The sequence below is a fragment of the Anastrepha ludens genome, chromosome 4 (genome assembly GCF_028408465.1).
Source record: "Anastrepha ludens isolate Willacy chromosome 4, idAnaLude1.1, whole genome shotgun sequence".
Taxonomy (NCBI): domain Eukaryota; kingdom Metazoa; phylum Arthropoda; class Insecta; order Diptera; family Tephritidae; genus Anastrepha; species Anastrepha ludens.
Window position 1 is genome coordinate 4,227,319 of NC_071500.1, and position 23,982 is coordinate 4,251,300.

A 23,982-nucleotide genomic window follows, 5' to 3' on the forward strand; every position below is an offset into this window, starting at 1 on the left:
TACAAATAACTGCATGGCAGTGATCTGAAAAATTTGAATTATCAACCGCCTAATTCGGGGATCAATAATTGCGCAAATTATATTTGAAAGTGTCATTTGCAACAAAATAAAAACTAAACCAGCGATGTCGCTAGGAGTATTTTTAAACCTTCCCAAATGTCTTGTTTTTTTCGTCTGTCATCTGTCAACAATATTCAGTTCATTGTTTGTTACGTTTTATACAACAATGCATTTTTGTCGCTCTTAAAAATGTCGAAAAAATGCCTTCAAACTACAATACGATTTGCGGACATCGTGAAACCACTTGTGAAATGCTGCTCTCCCGGTTCAAAAGGGTTCAAAGTCCTTTTTGCATCGAACCGTTACGGGTGATGAAAAATGGATGTATTTCTCCAATCCCAATCGTAAACGATCGTATGGTCCGCCCGGCCACAAGCCAAAAACAATGGCCAAACCAAATCGCTTCGGCCGCAAGGCAATGTTGTGTGTTTTCTGGGATCAGCGAGGTATGATTTGGTACGAGCTATTAAAACCAGGTGAAACAGTTGACGGTGCACGGCGTCAACGACAATTGGCCGATTTGAACAGCGCTATACACAGAAAACGCCCAGAATATGCCGCTCGGCGTCGCAAAGTAATTTTTCTTGATGACAATGTACCGCCACATCGAACAAGAGCGACCCGGGAATTGGTGGAGACGTACGATTAGGAATCGCTGGTGCATGCGGCTTACTCACCAGACTTGGCGCCTTCCGATTATCATTTGTTTGCATCGATGGACCACGCACTTTTCGAGCGGTGCTTCAATTCTCACGAAGAAGCCAACAAATGGCTCGGTGATTGGTTTGCCTCCAAAAACGGCCAATGTTTTTGGCGCGGCATCCACAAATTGCCTGAGACATCTGAAAAATGTGTTGCTAGCGATGGCTATTAATTTGAAGATTGAATTTGTAACCATTTTTTGTTAATAAACGTTGGAACTTGAACAAAAGTTTCATTTTATAGGTATATATCGTAGAAATCAGACGCCCTACATCCTTTAACTTTGCTTTGCTTGATTATTTATGAAGAAAATAAAAATAAAATATTTATATTTATTTTGTTTTAAAAATTTTAATAGTACAGGGTGGCTGATGAAAGCCGCTACCAAAAAAAAATTGAATAACTTTTTTCTTTTTAAGTTATCTGTTCCATTTTTGTTTTAATTTGCGGATTGATCTTTAAAATTTATTAAAATGGATAACTGGGACACGCAAACAAGAATTTGGATAGTCCGCCGCTATCACGCACTGGAGTCCGTAGTTTTGGTACAGAGAGAGTACAGGCGGATGTTTGGCGGCGACCCCCCGAGCAGATGGACCATAATGAGACTGGTGAATAATTTTGCTGAGCAAGGAACAGTCGCAAGAAGGCCTTATCATCGAAACCCACCAGTTCGGACGGAGGAAACGATCGCTGCTGTAGCTGCAGCTATACAAAGCAATCCAAGGGTTTCAACAAGAAGCTTATCTGCTCAACTTGGTGTCAGCCGACAGTCTTTGCAAACAATAATGCACAAAGATTTAGACTTATTTCCCTACAAAATTCAAATGGTTAACAAACTGAATGCAGCAGACTTGCCGATTCGCTTGGAATTTTGCCAGAAGATCCTGCAAATGGTGGAAGAAGACCAAAACATGTTAAACTGCCTTTTCATGTCTGATGAGGCCCATTTCGATTTAAACGGCAATGTGAACAAACAAAATTGTCGAATATGGAGTACTTCTAACCCACAGATACTCCACGAGACGGAATTGCATCCTCTTCGCGTGACAGTGTGGTGTGCGGTTTCTTCACGCTGTATTGTCGGGCCTTATTTTTTTGAAGAAAATGGTCACACCGTTACGGTTACTGGAGACCGTTATTTGAAAATGCTGAAAGAATTTTTCTGTCCAGAACTACGCCGAAAGAGAATTCCTTTCAACTCTGTGTGGTTTCAACAAGATGGGGCAACGTCTCACATAGCCCAGACTGTTATCACAGAGTTGCAACGAAAATTTCCCAATAAACTGATTTCAAGAAACTCCGAATTTCGCTGCCCCCCCAGGTCGCCTGATCTTACTGCACCTGACTTTTTCTTGTGGGGTTTATGTAAACAAGAAGTTTATAAAACAAAGCCAACAAATTTGGATGAACTAAAACAATCCATTCGGGCAACAATTGCGGCTATTCCTGTCGCAACTCTCAAAGCAGCAATGAACAACTTTTTACTAAGATGCCGCACTTGTGTCAACGAGCATGGGGGGCATTTAAATTCAATTATTTTTAAAACTAGTTAAGCTACATTTAATAAAATTTAATGACCTTCAACTTGAAAAAAAAATAAATGAATTCCATACACTAAAAAAAAAGTTATTTGAGTTTCTTAATGTAGCAAAATTCATCAGCCACCCTGTACTATGAAATGATGGTTAAATTTGATTAATGCATAGTGATAGTAAATATCTCAATCTTTTATAGCAAAAAAGGAACACTCCAATCGTTTAAGTCATTTTTGTTTTGTTGCAGGTTGAAAATTAATTTTATCATTTTTCAACGCTTTATAGCTTACAGGTACCCCTCTTTTCTAAGGTTGCGTGTATTTCAGGACTTTATTTTATAAGATGTAGAGAAGATATATACAGTTTTCACTTGACTGACACTAATGAATAATAAGTTCGGAGCCATAGCTAACAATCTTTTTTATAACAGGTTCTTCAGAGCTAAGCCAATGAAATGGTTAGTTTAGCTTTATTGACTTAAAAATTTCGTAAAATTTAATGTTTATAAATAATTTCGGATTAATGGCTAACTCGAACGCGTTCCATAAAGATAAACCATTCGGTTTTTGTTTTTGTTGCGTCTTCAGCATAACCGGACTTACTTTTTTATATACTGGTACGTTACTGGTATTTTTAAAGTTATAAACTATTGCAGTACCCTTCCTACAACTTTGAATATTAAATCTTTACTATATTCCTTTGTTGATCCGGATAATAATAAAATATATAATATTATCCACAGTGGCGAGAATTCAGCAGGCGTAATCAACATCATACCATTAACCGGCTGTCAACGATTGTAAAGGAATCAGCTGACGTATTAGAGGTCGTAACAGTGGTTTGTTTACGACAAAACAAGGACTGTGTTGGTGATCGAACGAAGAAATTAACGCAGCTGGTAATGTAAGCACTTTTCCTAAAAAAATGTGTAGCCAGAAGTGCACTAAAAATGCAAATCTAGAAAGACCTTGGGTGGAAAGACCTTGGGTTCCAGAAGTATCGAATGGTTCACAGACAGTTCGAAAACAAATACTGGAGTTGGTGCGGGGGCATATAATGGGTAAATGGCCTAGCGAATCAAAATTGTGAGTGCTACTTTGGTTCTTACGTCATGGTTGATTCGGCAGCAGAATTCTGTCCCATCATTTCTTACGTATTCTTAACTCGTTCAATCAAGTCGTTGGCCATACGGCAACGAGGAGCTTATAAATATTACAGTTGGTTAATTTTCTCTTATATCACCAACACCATTTAATTTTTTAACAACATCTGTCGTAAATAAACCGCTGCCATAACTCTGGTTACGTCAACAAATCAGCTGATTCCTTCACACACCTTCTTCTCAGCATGGCTCATTTTCTATTCTCACGATTGCTGCGCTGGCTCTGAAATGGATATTGAATGCAGAATTAGCAAAGCATAGTCGGCATTCACCATCCTCGCTCCACTGTGGTAAATCAATACCATCGGTCTTCGCCCAAAGCTTTGCTGTTAAAATAAACGTCCACCATTTTCGTTTTGTTCGAAAGAAAAAACAAATAAGTGAAAAGTTGACTTGACAGATATCCTTTTCAAAAATTCTATAGGTCTAAAAACATTACCACCTAGTGATTTTATTTCTGACTCTCTTGAAATTAAGCTTTTCTCATTTATGTACTTATATATAGGGTTTTCCAAACAGAGGTGTTATTTTGATATTCAAAGAAAAAAGCTATTTTTTTTTATATAAAAGATCGGATGTTTATTTCATTATAAAGAGGAAGGTATGCCGTTAATAGTGGAAAAAAACATCAGGCAAATGACCACCACGACCACGCTTACAGGACAATATCCTTTTCATGAAATTTTCCATATCCGAATTGCCAAGTGGCTGCCCCATGTCCTCGATAGCTTCACAAATTCCATCTTTGAGGTCTTGAATCGACCCTGGGCTGTTGGTGTAGACCTTCTCTTTCACGTGGCCCTAAAGAAAAAAGTCACAAGGTGTTAAATCACAAGATCTCGGTGGCCAATTGTGATCACCTCTTCGAGAGATAACACGGTCCGGAAACTTTTCCCGTAAAAGATCGATGGTTTCGCTGCTTGTGTGGCACGTAGCGCCGCCGTCCTATTGCCATAAAAAGTCGTTAATCATCTCTCGATAGCGCAATCCATTCACCAATAACACCTGTTATTGGAAAACCCTTTATTAGTAAACAAAATTATAAATAAATATATTAGTAACATTCTCTTAAAGTGCTGTGCTATGCATTCATAAAATAATAATTAATTTCTAAATTTTTTCTCAACTGCCCGCATTTTAGTCACCACCAAAGATTTGTCTCAGCGGCTCAGGTTTTTCCTGCGGTGTCGCGATTCGTTGTATGTGTGTGACCCCATAAGCATAATCTTGCTCACAGCCAAAGGACTGCGTCCTTCCCACACCATTGCGCCCTCAGTGCAGCGCTTTCAATAATAAACATTTTTTATTACATCCGCTCTCGAGATATTTCAATTCCGCTGGTCGTGCGCTGTTTTTGTTAGCGTTGAACTGCACTGGTGGTGGTGAAGCTAAGTGGATAAATGGTTGGCTGGCCAGTCGAGAAAATCTTATAATCACCGCACGCACTGCTCCGTCTTCTTCTCCATATTGCGATGTCTGCATTGAATGGAGCAACCGCTGGCCCAACTTGCTGGCTGGCGCGCCCTGCATCTCATTTACGCATTTACTTATTACGATTTTTATTCGTTCTTTTTATTTTTATTTATTTTTTCATAAGCGAGTAAGTGGGAAGGGCAGGTAGCAGGTGGCATGGGCATATACAAATAATTTGGGGAAATTGTTATTGAAATTACCGGCCATTGAAATCAGCTAACCAATCAACTCCTCATTTGGCGGTTCAATAAAATGGCTAAGCGTTTTTTGTTATTGGGTAGTTGACTGCTGATGCTGACATATTTTGGTTTCTGACATTCAGCGGTAAAGTTTTATTATTATCGTATTGTATATTGAATTGGCAATTAAATGCCGTATTGTTGACAAATAGAAATATTTAATTGCAATTAATTCCATATCATTTTAAGACGACACAGTTGGAGAGTCCGAGTGGAGTCGAATCGTTGATAGCCAGCAGTATTTTCAAGCATACATCAATTCGGGAGGGTTTTTAGCTTATAAGGTGAATGTAGTTATGGAATTTGGCTCGCGCTTGAGATTTGATTGAAAATAGGCAATGAAAAGAGTTTAACGAAATAAGACTGAAGAATGCCACATCTAAAGGCTCCACGCAGCCGAGATTTTGAACACGACGAATTACAAAACGAGAGTGATTCCGCTAAGTGGTGAGGAAAAACAGGTAATTGCAGTCCGATTTGGTTCTTAAGTAGTCGGAATATATTTTCCTTTTATTTCATTTTTTATTTAAGTCTATGACGACACGAACCTTACAGACTAGACGCATACATTTACTTAAAATAATTCTTATGTGCTAGAACAAAAGAGTGCTTTCATGAACAGTGGGGCACAAATCTTGATTCGAAAAGAAATCTTGGCATAGAAAAATCTGGGTCGAGTAGTCTGTAGATACTAAGTCAGTAAGAGCCTCCAAGATAAAGTAGTTTGATTTGACTATGTTGACGTTAAATTGATAGTAAAAGTAAAGTCAAGTTTTCTGAGGAACATTGAAGTCAGTCTGTTCAAAAACTTTGGAACAATCACCAGAGCCACAAATAATATCAAAACAAACTCCAAGAACTGAAGGATACGTCTATTGGCATGTGACCCCAGATTTATTAGCATGCACCGAGTTGTAATGGATAGAAAAATGAAGAGGTTGCAGAGCGAATGGAATAAAATTTCGGCCTAGCCTTTCAATTCTATTTGAATGAGAGGCATAAATTGCATTCCAAACCAACGATGCGTATTCGAGCTTAGAGCTACTAGAGGGTTACATACAATTTTTTTAATATAGGGGTCTTTAAAATCTCTACCATAAGCCTTAGAAATGCTAAATTAGCATAAACCATCGGCAATATCTGACTAACAAGATTTACGAATGTAAAACCAGCCAAATTTCTCTCGTAGATCAGAAAATGCTTTTAGGGGACAAATACCTGTAAACGGCCATATTTTCCCTGATTTTCATTAAAATTATTTAAAATGAAGAACTCAAAATATTTTTTTCAAAATTGGCATACAGCTTATTTATACATTAAAATAATATACACATTTTTTTTTTATTTTAATCATTTAAAATGGCGGATGTACACTCAATTCTTCCAGGAAGGCCGCAGCGGGGCTTCTCAATCGGCGGGCATTGTAGCATCGGCGTCAGTGACCTGAATACAAAGAACTAATATTTTTTTTGTTTATTAATGTCAAAATTTCTATATAAATTAAACAAAAATGGAAAAAAATCGCGGAATAAAATGGTTAAAAAAAAATTAATTCTGGGGCGAATTTTCCTACTATTTTTGCTTATTTTTTCGAACAATTCACATAGAAAGTAATATCATAAAAAATAGTGTGCAAAATTTCAGGGAGACCGGTCAATAACTTTTCAAGTTATCCTGTACGCCAATTCGAAAAATATAGTTTTGAGAAAAACGCGTCTAAAGTTTGAATACATGAAAATTCCTCTCCCAGCGCTCGAACGCAAAGAATAGAGTCGTCACGGTTGACGATCTATAATATAAGAAATACTTAAATTTACGTTCGAAAAAAGTTTTGACATATTCTTAAAGGATTATATTAACATTTTATGAAAAACAAAATTTTTTTTTTTTAATTTTACAGGTATCTGTCCCCTTAACTTTAGAAAGAAAAACATTCACAGTTTTTGAAAAGGAGACGTAAAAAATGTTTTCGTCTATATATTAAGTGAAAGTTTATTTTGGTTGAGCAAAAGAAGATCCGATTGGCAAATTACTTTACTTAACAGTTTTAGATCATCAGCATATAGTAAAAACTTACAGTGGCTAAAACAGACCCCAATGTCATTAATAATCATTAACGGGAGGCTACAAAAGTATAGGATTTAGTGTATTCAGTTTGCACAAACGATTTTCTTTTGGAAAGAAAAGATTTCAACCATTAGTTGAATGAAAACCTAATGATTCAAGTTACCGCAATAGGATATTGTGCGAAACAGTGTCAAAGGAACAAATCCGCAAAATTTTATTTCCGCTAGATGACGCTGGGTCATTTGGAAAAGGATAAATTATGTCGATTGTTTTAAGAATCCATTGGCTTAGGGTCCTTAAAATTTATTGTTTTTATATTTTCTCTTGACGTCTCTTTGGAGAGATATTAAGTGGAAAATCTAAAATTTACTACAAAATTGGCGAGTCTGCGAAATTTTATGGATACTTTCGGTTGTTAAAATTGTTCAATTGTTAAGCCCGAGTTCACATTAAATTCTGGATATGTTATTGATTTATTTTTCCAAGGAAGCAACCAATCACTATTGCACATTACTCGTATTCAAAGTTATTTGTTCGTTGTCGTGGGAGAAATTATCGTAACCTAAAACGTTGGAAAATTTGTGACTATCCACTTTTAATAGATATTGAAATACTTCCAAGATTTAAATCGAAAAATGGGGAAGTTTTCACCAGATGTGGCTGTTTGGGCGAGTCAAAAAACCACTATGAGTAACGCGTTCTAAGAGACGAAAGGAAGTAATGCAAAAATTAAAACGGCTCTGATGGCTATATCGCAAATAGAGTTCCAGAAATGTTTCGAGATCTGAACCAAACGTTGGCATAAATGCATTGCAGTTGATGGGGAATACTGCGAAGTGGTAGGTGGTATAGCGGAGCAAGTGCTTAAGAAATTCTACAAATATTTCACATTACTGGGGTATTTTTTGTGCTTTTTGTTAAGATTTAGGATTACAAATTTTCAAGTAATTGATTTTTATATATTGAGTATTTGGTAAGCATTTAGTAAAACTACCAAAATTGTTAACAAAAATATTTTTATTGCATAAAAATACAGATTCGGAATAAATTTAATTTTTTATGGTTTTCTCAAAAAAATCTTTCGATGTCGTTTTTCAGAACATCCCAACCAATTTGATGCAATGGCAGCAACCATAAATGGCCGGTGATTCATAAAAATTGCTAAAGAAATCGCAAACAATAGTTTAAGTGGATATCTGCAAGTGAAAACGCAGAAATTGAATGCCAGCCTTATATGGAGACCGAGCATCTGAGGCTGGGAATGGCTACAAACCAAAAATGAGCCCATGCCAGGCTATTTATCTTCGAATACTGCAACAACACTTAATGATAAAAATTAATTTAAATAAACCTATTATTAGAATTAAGGGATATTGCAGCTTTTGACAATGAAAACCCACCCAACCCACCATCGCTGCAACATCTGCGGTTGACACATTCCATCTATTCCAACTCCTCCATTGAAATGCCAAAAAGAGAGATTCTGTAGAACGCTTCATAATTAATTTCAACCGAGAAAAATACAAGCAAATGACAGCCTGAATTGTCGAAGTCGATTACCGGCAATACTTAAAAAAAAAAACTAATAATAAAAACAACAATATTCAAAAAATAGTCCACAACAAATGAAATAAGTTTAGGAGTGCAGTTGAGGTACTTTCACAAATTCTCACACACAAGGACCTCATTAAAAACGCATAAACTGATTGATCCACTTTTACTTGTGTGAAGGAATATTTAACGGGATAATCAGATACTAGCAGCTGGAAGCCGCTGATGTTGGCGTTTTTTTTAGTTAAATTTCGTTTAGTTACTTTCATTTATTTCAATTCATATTCGTCGCAAATTTTTACTTGTGTAAAAAATTTAAATTCCAAAATTGCTTGCAAGGGCTTAAAAATTTCAGAGAAAATACATACATACATGCATGCATACATTTCACAATAAAAGCCCTTCATTCCCCCCTTAAAGTTTTCGTTATGGCCAAATGGAATGCTTTTACTTCTTTCTTTGCTCGCTTCGCTTTTTATACCCGCGCACTTGCGCCTAAGGGTATTATAATTTTGTTCACATAACGGTTGTATGTGAAAGCATAAACTAATCGGGATAAATGTAAAAGACATAATTATAAAAAAATGCCCACAATTATGGGGAGTCATTTAGCTACGTTTTTCCGTCCGACCGTCTATCCGTCCGTGCGTCCGATAACTCGTTCGAAAATTGGTATGAATATTATCAGATGGTATGGTATTTAAAATGGACGAAATCGGTCAAAAGCAGCTCCCACTTCCCAAATAACGGTAATTAAAAAAAAAAATCCGATATCTCTGTTGGAAATGATGTAAAATTACTAAAAATTGGGAAATATGATGAACCCAAAATTGGCAACGTGCAGCAAATTTTGAAAAATGGACGGTGCCATGCCTGAAATTGAAATTTGAAATGGTCGAGCCAAAGAGCCCCAGGAGATTTGGTGGCTCCTGGTGACACTCAGGCTAAAAAGCCCATTGTATTTAGAGCTCTGGAAAGAGAGTAGATAGTCAAGGAGGGAAGGAGGAAAGTATTAGAGAAAGAGATAGGAAAGAATAAAGACAGAAACAGAGGTAGTTAGTCCTGTGAGAATTTCCCAGTTTCTTTGTCAAATCTGTAAATTTCCACCAGTTTCAGAGAACGAATATTATTCATTCTCACGACATCGGAACCCAAAACTCGTAGCCTTGCTCTAGCAAAGGCAGGACACATAGAAAATGCTCAGTGCTATCCGCCTCCTCCAAGCACGACAGGCACATTGGGTTCTCAATGATTCCAATGGTGGTCATATGCTGACCGTATGGGTTGTGTCCTGTAATAATACCGACTATGCCATGCGTACTTATGGGCTAATAACGACTTCACAAAACTCGCCCAGACGTACATATTGCACTCCACCTCATTTAAATTCGCTTAAAATACGAATAGGCTTGTACAAAAACCACGCCCACTTCTTCGTGAAAGTTAAGACTAAATGTCTGCGTCTCTATCTGATGTTATAAGCTATAACATTAATTTTACTAAAATGTGCGTGGGTATACGCAATTCTGCTCAGACGGAATTTGGCCTTCCTTACTTGTTTTTATTACTTTTGCTCCCATTATAGCGCCAATTGTTTGGACTTTTTTACAACTTCCGCTCCACGCTGAGAGGTCAATTGAATTGAGTGTAAGTGCAAGGCATAGTGGTTTGTGTGCGATGCTCAGGCATAATCCTTGTTGTTTCGCATTCTACGCTATTTTTCTGTGCCACTGATTGCTTTCGCCCCCACCTCGTCTTATCCTACCCGCTGCGGAAACACGCATCCACTCAGCTTTGGCCGTTTTGATTTGGCCCGTTGAAATATGATTTACGAATTTTTAACTTGTGGCAGCATATTTCTTCACTTGAAAATTACGTTCGCCGTTTACCAGTTCCTTTTTTCGAAAATTTATTTTTCCTTGCTGAGCATTTTTTCATCTTCATCTGCAAGTTGGTGAAAAGGCCCTTTGCCGCAGTGGTCAACGGCGCCATATGTTGCCGCCACATGGCGAGCACGGCCACTGTACGCTAGCCGACCAATGGGAAAGTGGGCGGTAGGCAGTGGCGGAATTGCTGTGGAAAGCGGGAAAGTGCAAAGGAGTGTTTCGATGGGGTGTTTGTGACCATGATTTGTGAGTGAGTTGGCTCCTCAAGCGTCGCTTCGGATATATTGTGTGAAACTATAATTTGAGGGAATTGTGAAATGTTTTGAAGCTTTTGATTGACGTTCTTTTTGATGTTTACAATTGTTTGTTTTATTACTTGTTCCGTTATTTTCCGTTGCTTTTCGCTTTAGTGACGATAAATTAACTTTTTTACGCAGCTGACCACTTTTCATGGGCCAAGCATGGACTAGTGAGTGTGTGTGTGCGTGTCAGTACTTTTCCGGTTTTACTGTATGTGCTTGAATGAGAATTATTGTTTCTAAATTTTATATATGATGCACTTATCAGCTCGTCATGGCGTTCAGTGTGCGGGGGCAGATTACATATGAAAGCTTTACAAAAGTACACCCAATTTACGAATACTTTTTTTAGTGCATTTCTGTGAATTTCAAGATGTAGAAAAACTTTCTTTGCATACAAACGCACACACTTACAATATGGTTGTGTACTCGTTTTCATGTATGGATACAGATGGGAGTTCTGGATGAAATGTCGGTGGTTATGTGAGTAGAGAAACATTCCGTTTTCATGTTGTGCAATTTCTGTTTTTGACATTCACTTAAATGGAAACCTTTAAGGCGTAAAACTGCAGTTTTCATAAAGTTGTAAAACACAAAATGCAAAACTTTACAGGTGAATTGAATTTTCATTTTTTTGTTTCTTACTGCAATGCCAATAAAGGAGGTTGAGTTTGAAAGAAAATTAAAGAGATTTTTCGGGGAAAATATAAAACAAAAGACTAAGACATGCTGCGGAATATGCTCCCGTAAAAATGCTCGATAAGAGTAACCTTTGAAAGCTTGCTCTCCTTCCCTTCGTATTCGGAAGCGATTACAAACAGGGCACAGAGGCACATGAAATCCTCAAATCGGTTATTGACAACACTTGGATCAAAGGCGTTGAAACATTGTTGGCTGCATACAGACAAGGCAAACAGTTAAATAATACATGATATAGGTGGAGATGTGCCATTGGAAGCTATTACTTTACTCCATCTTTCAGGCAGCATACGGATTCCTCTGACGAAAAGTTCGACTTCTGTTCACTTGATTCATTCATTGAGCCAGTTTGCGATGCGCTCGTAAGAAATGAAACGCTCTCCAATAAGGGCTGACCTTGCGGGTTCCAGTCTAGGATATCTCTATGTGCTTTTCGCAGTGTGTGGCCGAACCATTTCCACTTTCGCCGTCGGATTTCAATATTAGTATCTGCTTCGTTAATGCCACACCTCCACACCCTCTCATTTACATTGGATTCAAAGATCCTCAATTCGGAAGTGCATAGTTCACCTGTCTGGGAAGTTCCGAAATGCCAGTTAGGATCTTAACGTGACTGTAGCTTATGTTTCGCCATATTCAAGCTAAAACTCAAAACCCATTGACGCGACTTTTTTACCATTTTGTTCATATAGCTGCGACAAATGCATATATTTCGAAAAACCTAAATGACTCTAATAAATCAGCATAAGAAGAGAAATTATTGAATTAATTGCTTGAGTTCCGGGAAAGTATTGCTGCTTGTTTCATGGCTTCTACTAACAATCATTCTGCTTGTTGTATCAGCTCAGAAAATATGGATAAAACGTAAGTGTGGGAAAAAGAGCTGAGTATTCAGTTGCAGATTTACGCTTTTATTTGTACTATCATTTTCCTGTCTTTTCGCTTTTAATTAAATAGAAGAAGAAATAGAATTTAGACGTGATCGTACAAGCCTTTAAGACGATCCATGTCAAGGACGTCCAGACACAGCAACAGAACAGAAATCTTGGACGAAATACAGGATTTCGTATTGGAAAACCGTCGAGTGACTGAAAGAGAATTAGTAGAGCCTAGGCATTCATTTGGTCAGTGTAAGCAATATTTTGACTGAAGGATTGTTTTTCAAAAAGCTGTGTGCACAATGAGCGGGGCATTCGCTAACAATGAAACTAAAACACATTCGAATGTAACTTTCTCAGCAATATTTAGGGTGTGTTTTGAAGTGGATTTTGTGAATAGAATCATCACTATAGATAAGTCTTGGGCCTATCACCAGGATTCAAAATGAAAACAAGAGGCTAAAGAGTGGTAAGAAACCTGGTTCTTCGGCTCCGAAGCGAGTTCGTGTCCAGAAATTGGCCAAGAAGGTGTTAGCGTCAGTTTTTTGGTATGCGAAATTAATTTCGTTTGCGGATTACTTGCAAACTGGGAAACAATAAATTCTGAATATTGTTGTAACGTTTTAGATCAGCTGAAGGAAAAAATTCGTGAGAAAGACCGAAAGGTAAAATTCTGAACAACGAAGTAGTTTTTCTACCGTTGATTGTTCCAGTGACAGTTAATTTAGTTCTTATGGTTTCAATCAAATTACAATTGAATTTTAAGTATAAAAATTTATTTTCCTAAAATAACAATTCTTTTTCGAAAATTTAGTCATCATTCCTCAAAGAGCGGCTTAAATTTAAATTAAACTGACTATGCGTAAAATATATGCATAATTTTTTTATAAAAACTGCAAAAATATCTAAATACTTAAAACTGCTTACGGATAATAATCTGCTCTCATTTTTGTGTCGTAAAAATGACTAGTTTAATAAATTTGAATTTTTTCTTTTAAATATATTTCCATCTTACAACAAAAAGTATTTAAGAACTTGTCAAATTACTAATAATACGGCTAAGTGTAAGAGTAGTATAAGATCCCCGCACATACAAAATAAGTATTTAATATGAAATATGTACATACACACACATGTACGCTTAGAAATATCTATGTATGTACAAAAAGCCTAAGGCTAAGACTTAAAACTAATTGAATTTGGTTTTTGGACAATAAAAGTGCATTTTGGTTTTGTCGCAGCAACTCGTGTTTCGTAATTTTCCAAAAGTCTAAAGTAGTATTGCACATACCGCGTGGTTTTGCTGGAAGAACGTGATAACTCAAAAAATTAAAAATTCGAGAAAAACTACTTTAAAGTTATCAATTTGATACCCGTACGCCTACGCAAGTATAAAGAAGAGGTAAATATTTGTTTCTAATAAGTTGTGCATTTAAAAAACAAAGACAACAAAATCAAAAAACAAAAGAAAAAAAATTACTCTCTGTCACCTCTACATACTCAACGCTTAGATGCCGAATTTTTAAAATGTTTGTGAACTATTTATATTTGGTTGCACATACAATTCTAAAGCACTTTTGTTCCACCACTTTTCTGGCGATTGCGTCTTGTATATTTTACAAGTTCTGTTGGTTGGAAATGTAGCGAGCAGGGCTCAAGGTAAACTGTAGAGCAGCTCCCTTGCGGATGCTCTGCGTTATTCAAAATGTGCTTAAAATATCTGGGAACACCAAGGTTTGACGGATTGGAAGACATCTCAGCAGTGGGCTGGAAAAGTCTCCTTAAATTCGCAATAGAAGCAAGCACCATGCGGGTGGACTAACTAATAACTAATGAATTGCAGCTGCTATCGCTATGGATCGAACCGATCTATGCGTGACAGCAAGCCAACTGGGCAAACCTAACCTAACCTAACCTTTATTGGTTGGCCCTGCGTAGTGTCAAAGGCGCTTAAGCAACTCAGAAATGCGTGATAAGAGAAGGTATGGTATATTTTTAAATATGAAATGTGTTTATGTGTTGACATAAAGTTTTTATAAAAACAAAAATTATTAAAAGATAGTTAGATAAACACAGCCACAGCATAAAATTGAGAGAAATATGCGCTTTACAACTGGCATAACGGGCAAAATTGGCTTAGTCTACTAAGAATTGCTTAACAAAAATGTTCGTGTACCAAAATCATGCAAGGCATCTTCAAACAAGCAAATTGTTCTCTAAATAGGTCGTTGGTTCCTGGCGGTACTGCCAGGCGTTTGAGGGTTAACTAAATATTTTTTTTTATTTTTAATTTTCTTTTTTGCAATAGACGTTCTTCCACAAAACATGCGAATATATGGTAATTTTTGTTAGGAATTATTGAGTTGTACTTTCTTTGTAAATTCAAAATTTGTTGCGTCATTTGAGCTCAATAATGATTTATATTATTCTTGAGTAAAAATTGCACTATTTCTTTTCCATCATCTCTTCTGTAATTGTTTCAAATACTAATTTCTCATATTCGCTAAAATCGTTGCTGTTTCTACTTGAATGCATGCAAACTTTTACGTACTTAAGTTTAACAAACTCTACCACTAACCCTGGAAAGTCACGTGTTTGTTTAAATCGAGTATAAGTATAAGTAGAAGAAGAGAAAAGCTAAACACCGCATTATAAATACATGTATGTACCTATGTAAATATATTATAAGGTATCAATTTCAAACTCATAGGCTTGAAATTGTTGAAAAATTAGAGCTAAAACGCACTAAAGGCCGCAGACACGCGCTCCCCCAGAATCACTTCGGAAATAATAGAAATCCTCTAAGTAAAAATTTGTAAGTATCTACATACAAAACTAAAAACTCACACGAAAACTTTCGAAAGCAATAACTTAAATCACATGTTCTTGTTTTTGTTGTTTTTGATATGGTACTTCAACACGCACGCGAAACATATTAAACATTCATAAATAATTCTCGCACTTAGCTTACAAGACTAATTAAATACAAAAACTAAATTCAAAAGGCAACCACGCATATGCACATAAGTACATACATATGTATGAGTGTGTGTGAGACTCGATTGATCGCACCACCGATCACTCAATTCCACTGCGGCTATCTAGGAATACTATGAGCTATCCGTCATTATCGGTAGCGTATCCTCTCTGTCGTCCAACAAATCACCAGGCGCCGTCTTTAGCAACGTATAGCTTTCGCGATGCATAAATTTGTGTTGATGCTGCGCGATGAAGCTACTGCCGCGCCGCAACGATCGACGTCCCATCTCCAATATCTCCAAAGTGGGATCGCGCGCAAATACGAAGTTTTGGTATGCACGCACGAAGACAAACACAATGGCGAGAGCACCGCCAAACATCATCAGATATGAGAAAATTGGTATGACGATTGGCACAAAAACCGTGGCTAAGTAGATCCAGCGCCGGATTGCTGGCGTTAATTCGGATATACCCTGAAAAGGTGAAAATATTTAGAATGAAACAAATCTTATGATTCAAAAAAGTGATTTGTCATAGCTATGAAGTGGTCAAAGCAGCGCAAATGGATCGTGTGTTAGATGTTTGCGTTAGTTGTTAGATTCATCAAATGGGAAATCTATGAGCAATGATACGAAACGAGGCGTAGGAGGGAGGTTCATAAAATCTTACTTCTTCTAGCCACATAATCGGGAATGTAAAATCCCGAAAATCTTTAACAGGATGCACATCTTTCGCCCGTGTCACTTTCAGATTGAGTTGAATGCGTACTTTGCCCTCTAGCGGAACGCCTAATTTCTGGAAGGAAGTAGTGAGTCATTATGACAATTTGCTAGCAGAAGTGAAAAGTATTTTGACTTTTATTTTGCATGCCACTTACCGACTGAATTTTGAAATATGTTTCATGTTCGCTTTTATTCGGCTTCAGACCCTCTACCGAATTCAACAACGACTCATCGGCTTGGTAGAAATGCGGATTGGATATGTAGACGGGCGCACCATATTGACAGGGACTTATGTTCTGTAGACCTTTCACCGGTTGATAATCGCTTGGATCGAAGCATTTATTTTCCGGATTATTCGCCGAATCGCCGTAACTGTTCTCGGGCAAGATGTAAAGATCAGCGTCAATGCCTATGAAAGCAGAAAAACTCAAATAAATGAAAGAACATACCACCAGACAATATCTAGGCTCCCATACCATCTTTCTGTATGCCTCTTTGGTAATGCAACGGTATGACGCGACACAAATCTTTGTCGTAAAGGTAAACAATATCAGATTTTGTACTATCACGCGGTGGAAAAAAAGAACCCTCGGAGGCGGCTATCTGATTGCAAGGTGGCTTATGCCAATGAGGCAAGTGAGCGAGCCCATTGAGTCGGTCTATGTAGCCGAATTCTTCCATACCTCGTAGTCCGGTTTTTATAGTTGAGATTTCGGTCAGTGTGCCATTGCGCTGCATAGAGAAACGGATAGGTGAGAAGTTGTGGAATGGGTTTAAGAATTGTTGAAAGTGTTACATACCCCAATTAGCAGACCCATGCGCTCCATTGGACGCAAATGTTTTGGATAAAAGCGATGCGCAAGACTAACCAGCGCATCATCGTATCCAAACACCAGCTGATCAGCGGTCACATTGATGAAGGGTTTGAATTTGGCTGCAGTTAACACCACGGAAATGGTTTTTGAGAGCAGATAACCTAGTTTTGGACTGAGACTAGTAAGAGTCTGCGGACGGAGAACAAAGTCAAGGCTTGTTTTTTGTTTGTGATGAGTTGATAATGCGGACTTACCAATAAAGGAATATTTGGTGTGACTATCGGAGTATTCTTGTCTATACTCAATTCGGGAACAAATTGTAGAATTTTCTTGTGCTGATATGACACTGTTTGATTGTCGTAGAAATGAATATTCACCTTCTGCATGTCTTCTCTTTAGTGTGGAATAGAAGAATGGGAGGTTATTCGAAACGGAAACATAGCGAGGCATAAAAAAAGTATTTATAAATAAAAGTAAATTAAAATAATATAAAGCAAGATGAAATAAAATAATTGAAATTAAAGTAAAATAAAATAAGATAAAAAAATAATGAATAAAGTTAGAATAAAATATTTTTTTTTTATAAAATTAAGATCACAATTCACTTAAAGATAAATATAAGCCGATTCAGAAGGTTGTTGAACGGCCTCAACACAAATTATTCGCCTTATTGTCAGTTATTCCATCGTGCAAAGCTCCTGCAGCGCACCTTGACTACCGTTTCGTTGGTCAAAGTTTCAATGCCCACTGGAACATACAACAGCAGCGGCTAGAAAAAGTCATTTCACTGGCAACCAGCCTTCGACAGGCAATAACAAAAATACGATCCAAAAATTGTTCGAATGTTTTACAAATAGCATCTGCCTTATGAACGAGCCATAAAATTGTAGGTCGCCCCATTTATAAGACAATATCAGAACACTCGACATAAATTGGAGCACAACTTAGCTTAATTAAGTGACAGTGCATAATGCCTTTAATAAATGGGCTTATCTAATGAATTTTAAATTCTGTGAAATCGCCAAAGCTATTCACGAGTATTCGATATAATTCGCGTGTGCCGTCAAAGTCAAGGCAAGTCAGTCACTACTGGAGCCTGAAGTTTATTTGTCAATGTTTTGCTAAAGCAATGCATCAAAGCCGCTCGTCATACGAGTTGAAAGTCAAGTTCAGCATCAAAAAGCTACAAACCTCACCCTGCGCTGATATCCATGCTGAACCTCAAAGGTGTGTTGCGGAAATTCCCATATTCACCCATATTTGCCTTGCTCTTCAAAGGTAAGCTTAGTTCCGTTGCCGTTGTAGATTTTTATATTTATGTCTATTTCCATTGTTGTTGTTATTGTTATTGTTGTAGTGGTTGCGAGTGACACCTTACATTCGTAAGTGTAAATTAAATCTAATCACGCATTTCTACATTTAAATATTTACGATTGTTTACACTCGGCTATTGTCGGTGTTTGGTGGTGTTGTCAGTATGTTTGGCATTTGTCAGTTAAACTGTCGCCTCACTCGTATTTAGATGACAGCCGCATTTTTATTGTTTGGTTTTGTGGCGCTGGCTGACTCCAAGTTGCGGTTTTTGTAATTTTTTCTTATTTTTTGTTTGGTATCTTTGACGTTTCAAGTGCGACGTCGCTCTTCATTCATCATTTCGGCACCGCCACTATATTAAAATGACTAATGATGTGACGTACCGCCATTTTAACCACCCATTTTGCCAACTAACGGAAAGAGTTATTTGCGGTTAAATACTTTTAGGGCCGACTGTAAATACTTTATGAGTTTAGTTTTAATGTTCTAAAAAATAAATACAGTATTCACGTCTTCACTTGATCTCAACGCTTTTAATTATAGTTAGAGCTACCATAAATAGGCAGAAGGGAACGGCTAATGAAATAGTATCTCCAATGGCTATTTTTGTTTCATTTGTTGGGCTTAGTATTCACATTTGCGGAAAGAATGGGTTTCTTATTGCATATTGGTTGAAAAATACCAAAAATACCAGAAATCTTTATTTTTTAGATGTCTCTGCAGGAATGCTTCAACACTTCAGAATTTCTCGTTCGACACCAAAGAATTACTTTACTTTACCTAATTACGAGAACCATTGGAACTCCAATTGGGTTTCTATATATATAAAAATGCTTCCGACTATAATATAAATGCAAGCCGATTCCCAACGTTAGATATTTTTGATGAGAAGCTTTTCCATGGCAGAAATACACTCGGAGATTTGCCATTGATTGCCGAGGGCGACTGCTATTAGAACAAACTTTTTCTTTATTTTGATCTTTCACCGAGATTCGAACCTATGATTCCTCTGGATTCCGAAAGGTAGTCACGCGCCAACCCATTCGGCTACGGCGGCCGGCTTACATGTTACAATAGTTATTTTTGACGTTCGAAGAAAAGAGAAAATTTCAGTTGGAAAGTGCAACCCAGTGAAAAAGGGAGAAAGATAAGGATAATCTTAATCTAGTCTTCATGACGAAATCAGTGACACGCTTTACATTCAAGGGGTGCCCGCACAAACACAACAGTTTGTTGAAAGGTCACTGTTCCTCTTTGGAAAAGACAGTGGGAGGTTCTCATGTAGTTCTCATAACATCAGATGCCGTTGCAAACTGGATAGGTTGTCGTGGCCTACAATCGAACTGGTGGCTGCCAGAAAGATAAGCTCATCTATTACAAGTACAAAATGAGTTCTTCAGACTGCAACAAGTACCCTAACTCAACTCTTTCAAGAGGTAGAGCAATAGGACCGAGATAGCCTATGGCCTAATTTCTCAAGTCCTGGTAATCCTAGAGAGCATCCTAGATGTCCTAGAGAGCATCAGACGAGTTTTTGAGACTATTCTGATTCCAATTTTGAAGACTAAGGTTACTAAAAGGTGGCACGAAACGAATTATCCATTTTGGTTCAATACATTCAATATTGGTTTTGAATAACTCTTTTACTAAATAAAAAAAAAAATTAGTGATGAAAACCTTTGTATTGACCTTTATACGCTCCAGTATCAGACATAAGTGGCGTCGACGCCAATTGCCAAAATTGCAAATCTTCCGATAGGGTGATTAATTTAGCGTAAACCTGTATAAGTGCACAACTTATCGACAGCCTTTGATATAATCTAAAGGGTTTTCCAATAAGAGGTGTTATTTTGATATCCAAAGAAAAATGCCCTACGTCCTCCATAGCCCGAATCCCATCTTTGAAGGCTTGAATCGACCCTGGGCTGTTGGCGTAGACCTTCTCTTTCACGTGGCCCCAAAAAACAAAAGTCACAAGGTGTTAAATCACAAGATCTCGGTGGCCAATTGGGATCACCTCTTCGAGAGATAACACGGTCCGGAAACTTTTCCCGTAAAATATCAATGGTTTCGTTGCCTGTGTGGCACGTAGCGCCGTCTTGTTGAAAATAAACGTTGTCCAGATCAATACCATCCAATTCCGACCATAAAGAATCGTTATTCATCTCTCGATAGCGCAATCCATTCATTAATAACACCTGTTATTGGAAAACCCTTTATAACAGCATCAAATTTTAAATTCTTCAGTTATTATTTTAGGCGCTGTAGTTTGTTTATACAGTCACTTGAGCTCCTCCAACCGTCAGATTGAGGCCGCATTTCTATTATCATAAAAATTGTCAACCTCTTTGCAGCGAAAAACTAAAAGCGCTCTCCCATTGATGAAGAGTTTTTATTACATTTGTAAAGATTAGATGCTCCATATTTATTTATTTATTTATTTATTTCTAGAGGTTCTGACATTAGGAAAAATTGCAAAATATAATTGTTTTAGTTTAATGCGCTTAAGGCAAACTCCAGTAACATTATGCGAAATTATTGCACAATAAATACTACTTCAATCTATTATAGAATATTGATGCTGACTTATCGGAGTCTAGCTTCAAAAAATTCGAGAAATAATCGAACTCGGACAAAGCTCTATTATTTGACGCATTGGCATTGCAAAGCGATTTAGCAGCACGGGAGTGGAATCACGTTTCCCACGCGTTATTTTAAGCCAAAGGGTTAATTAAGTTTAGTTTGAATGAATTTTTACAAAAATAAGTTTAACTTTGTTTTACAATTATCGCAATGAATCTGCAAGAAAAAGCTTCCAGACCTACGACAATTTAGAACACGCAACCGATTGAGGCTACCCAAATGTTTGAATTACGTGAGTATACATATGCATATGTGTGTACACATCTCTATACATATGTACTATCATTCATATTTGAGTGACTTTATTACTCAGATTGTATTTTTGCTGCTGACACTGAGGTTATCGGCAATTTCAAGATTTTACTATTTTGTTTTGAATCTTGCGCGTGCTACTTCTAGACATGCAAAAAAATTGCAAAAATTTATAGCAAAAAAAATTCAGCGTAAGATGTGTTTACATTTAGTGCAATAAAACAAATAATTAATTATAATTCTTCAACGAATGTGATACACATACATACACAGTCATTTTTGAAATATCTATTCAAAATATTTGATGGTGAGTCAAATTTAGTACTTTGATCCACTTGATAAGAATACTTCAATTTTGAGACGCAGTTGTTATGCTCGGACATTACAGAAAAAGTAAAATGCTTTATAATTCGTCGCATTTCAAATGCTGACTTTATTCGTTTTGCCTTAATGCGTGTAATTACTATAATTAAATAAATATGATTTTACGTTTGAATTGAGTCGCCGGAGTCGCTCAGATATTCATCGTTTGGAACGAATGCAATTTAGACTTAAATATGTCACAGAACATTATTTCCAAAGCAATTAGTGAAAGGAAAATTTATCAGGTTTCGACTTGATGAACTTTGTACGTTTCCGACGATTTGTTTACGCACTTATTCTGTTTTTTAGAACTCTTGAAATGCAAATTTGCAAAATCATAGGCATTTAAGAAAAGTCCGTGAACTATGATTTCTTTCCGTAAACAAATTATTTACTTGTGTTTTATAAATCAATTCCTTATAATACCTTAATTACTTAATCACGCCAGATCTATAAAGTGGCGATCGTAAATCGTAAAAACAGCGGCCAATTAAAATATCTACAGTACACACAAAGTAAGCAGTTAGATAGCATCGGAAACTGTTACCAAAGTACGAAATTAAGGATGCCAATCATTTAAAATAATTGAGACTGTCATAACGCAAACGAGCAAACGGTAGAAACTGCATTTAAGAAACTGCTATTAAGAGCTAATACCTTTTCAAAGTGAACGGCACCTATGGGAGTTACTGCAGTGAGTGACACCCGGCCGCTTTGTTTGTGCGAGCAGCATTTCCTAAGGCAAAGGTTAGGTTTAATTCAGTAAAGCTATTTATTTATTTATTTATTTCACTTTTTATCTGCATTCCGTCATTCAATGATTGAGGTTTCCTGCTTCATTTGTTTGTTTTTTTTTTCAATTGATTTTAAATAATTACAGGTATTCCAGTAATTATGATTTTAACGGCTATTATAAATTTGTTTCATCGATCAACTTATTAGCTTATAATAAACTGTGCATAATTTCTTTGGGGCCCAAATGACCTTGAACAACTATCGCACTGCGCATAGTACTAACAACAGTGGAAGGCTTTGAAAGGTTTGGGCTGCGCTTCTCCACAAATCCACAAATTTGTAGCATGTGGCTTGCTTTTTACGCACAAGCGAAATGCTCTACATAGAAAACAGTATTTATGAGAAACCTTTCCATGGCAAATTGGCATGATTCTCTATGAAGAATGGATATTCACTGCCGAGGCGAGCGCCGAGAAACACAACTTTCGCTTTGGCTAGCAATTGACTTTTGTTGGCAGAATGTATTGGTAATCTATAAGTTTCAGTACCTAAGCTAATATTCCTCTGGTGGTTTCTAGCACTGCTTCAATTTAGAAAAACAGCAGCGGATCTAAGCGAGTAATTAGGCAACCTTTGAATTTGAATAATTGATATATGCGTATACTTATGTATATATGTACGCATGTATAATAAATATTTTGTATTAGCATTGGTACTGTTTGCGAATGTTATAAAATACTGCTAAATAATCACTGCACACTTAACTCTCACTTTAAGGGGGAACGCCACTATGAAAATTCAAAAAAATCGATTTTTGTTTTGCATAAATTGTTAGTATAACTACTCAAGAAAATGTGGTAAAAGTTTTAAAGCGAAATTCGCTTTATTCCCGATTATACCTATGTGCACTTTAGTGAGCGCCCGTCGGTTCGGCCCCGTAGCGCTTACGATACGATGCTTTATTTCAAACGCGTTTTTCTCGAAACGACTTTTTTTGATACGGTGGCAACGATTTCTCGAAGACTAATGCACAGATTTCAATTTTCTTTTTTTTGAAAATTTTTGTTATCGCATTGGCTATCGTTGTACGTAGTCAATTTTCAATATTTGGAAAATAACTATTGTATTTTTTTTGGACCTGTTGAAAATCAAAAAAATTGTGAAAAAAACACATCGAAATTCAAATCACCACCATTTTGTCCAAAAAAAGGACTACGTACAACGATAGCCACTATTGTATACATTAATAACATTTTTAGTTTTTTGATTTCAGATGATTATTCATTGCTGTATCGCTGCCACCAGATTACGTCATTTTTTTTAACTCGCTACGTTTATTTACATAAATTTGTCAATTTTCAATATTTTTTAAGAAAAATTTACAACAACATAGTTTAATACAAATATAATAAATTGCCTTTTGTCCGATCCTCAAATAATCAATCATTCCTACATACAAAAAAAAATTCCCAAATTTTTTGACCCCCCACAGTGGCGTCCCCTCTTAACAAATTTGACAGTTCAAATTGACAGCTAAAAAGTATGCCCAAAAATAATCTAAATTCTTCCTAGTCACTGCAATATCGATACTTCCCCGTGATTTAG

The 23,982-nt window shown here is 36.8% G+C and overlaps 1 protein-coding gene across 2 annotated transcripts in view; it reads right to left on the reverse strand.

Annotated features, from left to right (window-relative positions):
* Positions 1-13,340: 13,340 nt before the first annotated feature.
* Positions 13,341-23,982, reverse strand: part of LOC128859644 (scavenger receptor class B member 1) — a 108,018-nt gene continuing 97,376 nt past the window's right edge. For both annotated transcript variants that reach the window (XM_054096610.1, XM_054096611.1), the window contains exons 5-10: positions 17,325-17,463; positions 17,056-17,259; positions 16,732-16,987; positions 16,411-16,664; positions 16,203-16,328; positions 13,341-16,006 (exon numbers count right to left, since the gene is read on the reverse strand). In XM_054096610.1, coding sequence (XP_053952585.1) covers positions 15,665-16,006; positions 16,203-16,328; positions 16,411-16,664; positions 16,732-16,987; positions 17,056-17,259; positions 17,325-17,463 — 1,321 coding nt within the window. In that variant the 3' untranslated portion in view covers positions 13,341-15,664. The remainder of the gene's footprint in view (positions 16,007-16,202; positions 16,329-16,410; positions 16,665-16,731; positions 16,988-17,055; positions 17,260-17,324; positions 17,464-23,982) is intronic.